The 3,509-nt window shown below is 46.2% G+C and overlaps 1 protein-coding gene across 1 annotated transcript; it reads left to right on the top strand.

Annotated features, from left to right (window-relative positions):
- Positions 1-813: 813 nt before the first annotated feature.
- On the top strand, positions 814-1,941 carry LOC135386393 (sushi, von Willebrand factor type A, EGF and pentraxin domain-containing protein 1-like). Its single transcript, XM_064616311.1, has one exon. It carries the CDS (start codon positions 814-816, stop codon positions 1,939-1,941), a length of 1,128 nt encoding a protein of 375 aa, XP_064472381.1.
- Positions 1,942-3,509: the final 1,568 nt, after the last annotated feature.

Consider the following 3,509-nt stretch of genomic DNA (forward strand, 5'->3'; position numbering starts at 1 on the left):
GGAGGAAAAACAAAAACGAAAAGAAAGAAGGGAAAAGGAAAAAAATAGCAATGAAGAAAGAAGAAAGAGAAGAAGAAAAAAAAGAAGGGGGAAAGAAAACGAAGGTGGTCCAAACAGTGGTCCAATATTGAGCCTGGTTGCATTTACATTGAGGCCACATTGGCAGCCCTATTGCTTCGCTGCTGTTGCGGTTTCGTGTTGTGTTTTTGTTTTCCTTTTTTCCCTATATAAGAACATTGAGAATAAGATTTTCTTTGACTAAGGGAAAAGGAATACGCAAGATAGAGCACGAAGTACACATTTACTGTATTGATGCTGTCACATGTCACGCATGACCTTCTAACACAAAGCCACAAATTATCTTTCTCACTAACATGCCAAGCAAGCTAACTACAAATCTAGAAGAGCTACACAAACGCGTTTGCTCATCTTCATGTTGATGAAGTGCGGGAACGTTCATAGTAGCCAGGTAACGACGAAATTGCGTTACAAACACCTTACACACTGCTGAGGCACCTTTTCTGAAAGTGTTATGCCACTTTATGTTGCCTGGGGAGCTTATGTTTTCTAGAATGCTGCTCTGCAAAGGAAAAGCGAGATTATTTTTATACACAGTCAATGCACACGGCTTAGATATATTTTTGTGCGAAGTGCAGTGAAACATACGTTTTGACATTTATTGTAAAACCTTTCGTACACGAGTGATAATCATGCTGATCGGAGGTTTTATATATATCTAGCCTTCCGCGCCGATGTACAACAACTGTGGGGAAGAAGAAGAAGAAGACGTAGGAAGAAGACAGACCACGTACCATGGAATTACCAGCGCAGCATATTCTTCCGATATTCCGCGAACACATGTTTTTTGCATGCACCAGCATTCTGCTATTCTTCACTGACAGCATCGAGGGCCTTCCAAATGGGAGGTGTAGCGCCGAGGACGATACAGCTCATGCAACGTTTTACAGCTTCGACGCGTACAAAGACTTCTACGATGATGGTGATCACGCAAACTACACCTGCCAACCCGGACACAGAACGAACAAGGTACCAAGGTACAGAGAAGCTGTCTGCCGAAACGGTGTGTGGATATATGGAGCGGGCAACGACAATCTACAGTGTTATCCACTCAACTGTGGCTACCCTGGCAACATCGACCATGGCACCGTCATCGAATCTGTGTTCACGTTCCCGAACTCAGTAACGTTTAAATGCGATCGAGGCTACCGTATTGAGAAGAATGTAAAAATGTATTGTCAGTCAGACGGAAAGTGGTCGCCGCCGGAACTGCCGAACTGCGCTCGGATCCAATGTGTGCAGCTCACCGCACCAGCGAACAGTAAGATTGAGACAATCGATAGGGACTTTGGGGGAGTAGTGCGTTACACCTGCAACCCGGGCTTCAGTGCTGTCGGCAACGTTGAACGTCACTGCGAAGGTCAGGGTACATGGAGCGGAACTGAGCCCACGTGTGAGGAAGTCAAGTGTCCTAAGCCACTGGCCCCCAACCATGGTACGTTTTCTGGCACTGACACCCGTGTCGGATCGAAAGTGACGTACACATGCGACGCCGATGGCTCAACGCAGACAGTAGTGTGTCTCATTGAAGGGTTTTGGTCACAGGACCCCATAGCCTGCCCTGCTCCAATTACACAAGGACCCTCACGGACGGAGAGTACAACAAAAACAACTTCCGCACAACCTACCTCAGCCGCTACCAAGGGGGAAGGACCGCATCCTGTGGAGTCGACGACAGGGACGGATTCTGAAACTGAAAAGCAGTCGTCAACCAACTGGGGCGTTGTGCTAGTGCTCGTTGTGACAGTGACCTTGGTAGTCACTGGAGCTATATTGTTCATCTATTATTGGTTCAGCGGGGCAGAAATCCCAGGGATGTCTGTTAATAGACAAGGTCTACTTACACCTTCACATAATGAATGAACTGTTAAAAATATGACATATTGAGAACCATAAAAACGTGAACAATTGATTCCTTCGTTCCTCTGTTCGTTCGTTGATTCATTGTTCCTTCTACACGTTCCTAGCACATCATCATCGCGAGTGACATCGTTCTCTCCCAGTGATGTGCCGAAAACGGAGGGCGTACGCCATTTTTGTGGCACTATGCCGTTCATAACTGCCACAAAAGCTGCGTACGCCCCCTCCCGCGTTTTGATAAACCCAAGGGAGAGGATGTTAGCGAGGTGCGTAATATACGGTGAAGCTCTGTTTTCAGAGTATATGTGTATTACCAGCGCAGGTATTTGGTATCAACTTTATTTCAAGATGATGAATGGGAAATTTCATCGCGAGGAGTTAGACTTTAATCCTTTAATCCTTTACAACAAGGATCGACACGTGTACGAAATGGTCAAAATAATTTATATTGGGGGATGAGCGTTGGTGGGCTGGATTTGGCCATCGGCCAAGCAGTTTTTATAGAGAGAAGGTTGGTGGTTATTTGGGTTGAGTAAATGAATGTATCAATCACCGCTTGCTACAAACGTGACTCTTCACGCACAGCGCCAAACTCCGCTCTCGCGTTGTCTGTGCGACGCTTTCTTTCTCTTTTTTTACAATCTTTACACCGCAGTTTGCTTAGAATGTGGCGTCCTTGTGCTGCGTATATGGTGTACCGTGATGCGTGGCTTGCCTTTCAATGTCTTTAACACTCTCTAAGGCATACATTTTGCTTAAGAAGTAAACAAGGAAGTACTGCTGCCATTGCATCATGCCCCGTGCTGCGCATGGGAATGTAAAAAAAAAAGCATTGCCGACGAAAGTATGGGTACCGAACACTCTGCCTTGCAGCGCTCTGCGTAGTTTCTCGAACGGTTTACAATCTCGTCGTTTTCGGCATTTTCCGAAAAATGCCGGAAAACATCGCCGAATGATTTTTTTCAGATTCGGAATATTCCGAAAAAATCCGAATTTCTCGTATCCTGACAGCTGCCATTCCTGGAACCGCGAAGGGAAATCCCCTTGGAATCTCGCTTTGTCGACTATTTCTCGAGCGTGGCATTATCTTCGGGCTGTGCCCTTGTTTCGTTGTGCTTAAGCGCTTATAGAAGGATGACCTCAGCTCTGTTGTGCGGTCGGTGACCGCCTTTTGGCAGCACACGTACTTAGTGACACACCTATCTTTAGTGAATCTAGTATTCAGAACCTTTGTGGTCTGTTGTTGTCGGGTTAAAAAGAGATCACGAGTGTACGGAGCTCCCAAACGGTTTCAAAAGCCGATCGCTGATCCCCTGCCCTAGCCTTCTAGTTCGTTTTTGTGTTCTTTGTATTGCTCTATCTACTCCCCTCCTGTTATGACTTGGAGTGACCCTTGTTTCCGTTCCTGAGGCACTTCAAGGCACTTCGAGGCACTTCACTGTGTGAGGACTTATTGTTATTTACTCTACGAGATGAATCTCGTGTGGATGATATAAAGCGTGAGTTTTTCGAATATGCTGCATGCCCTGCCCCTCAGGTGGATATATCTCCTATTCAGTTTTGGGCGACCC

This window comes from Ornithodoros turicata, chromosome 1 (assembly GCF_037126465.1).
Source record: "Ornithodoros turicata isolate Travis chromosome 1, ASM3712646v1, whole genome shotgun sequence".
NCBI lineage: Eukaryota > Metazoa > Arthropoda > Arachnida > Ixodida > Argasidae > Ornithodoros > Ornithodoros turicata.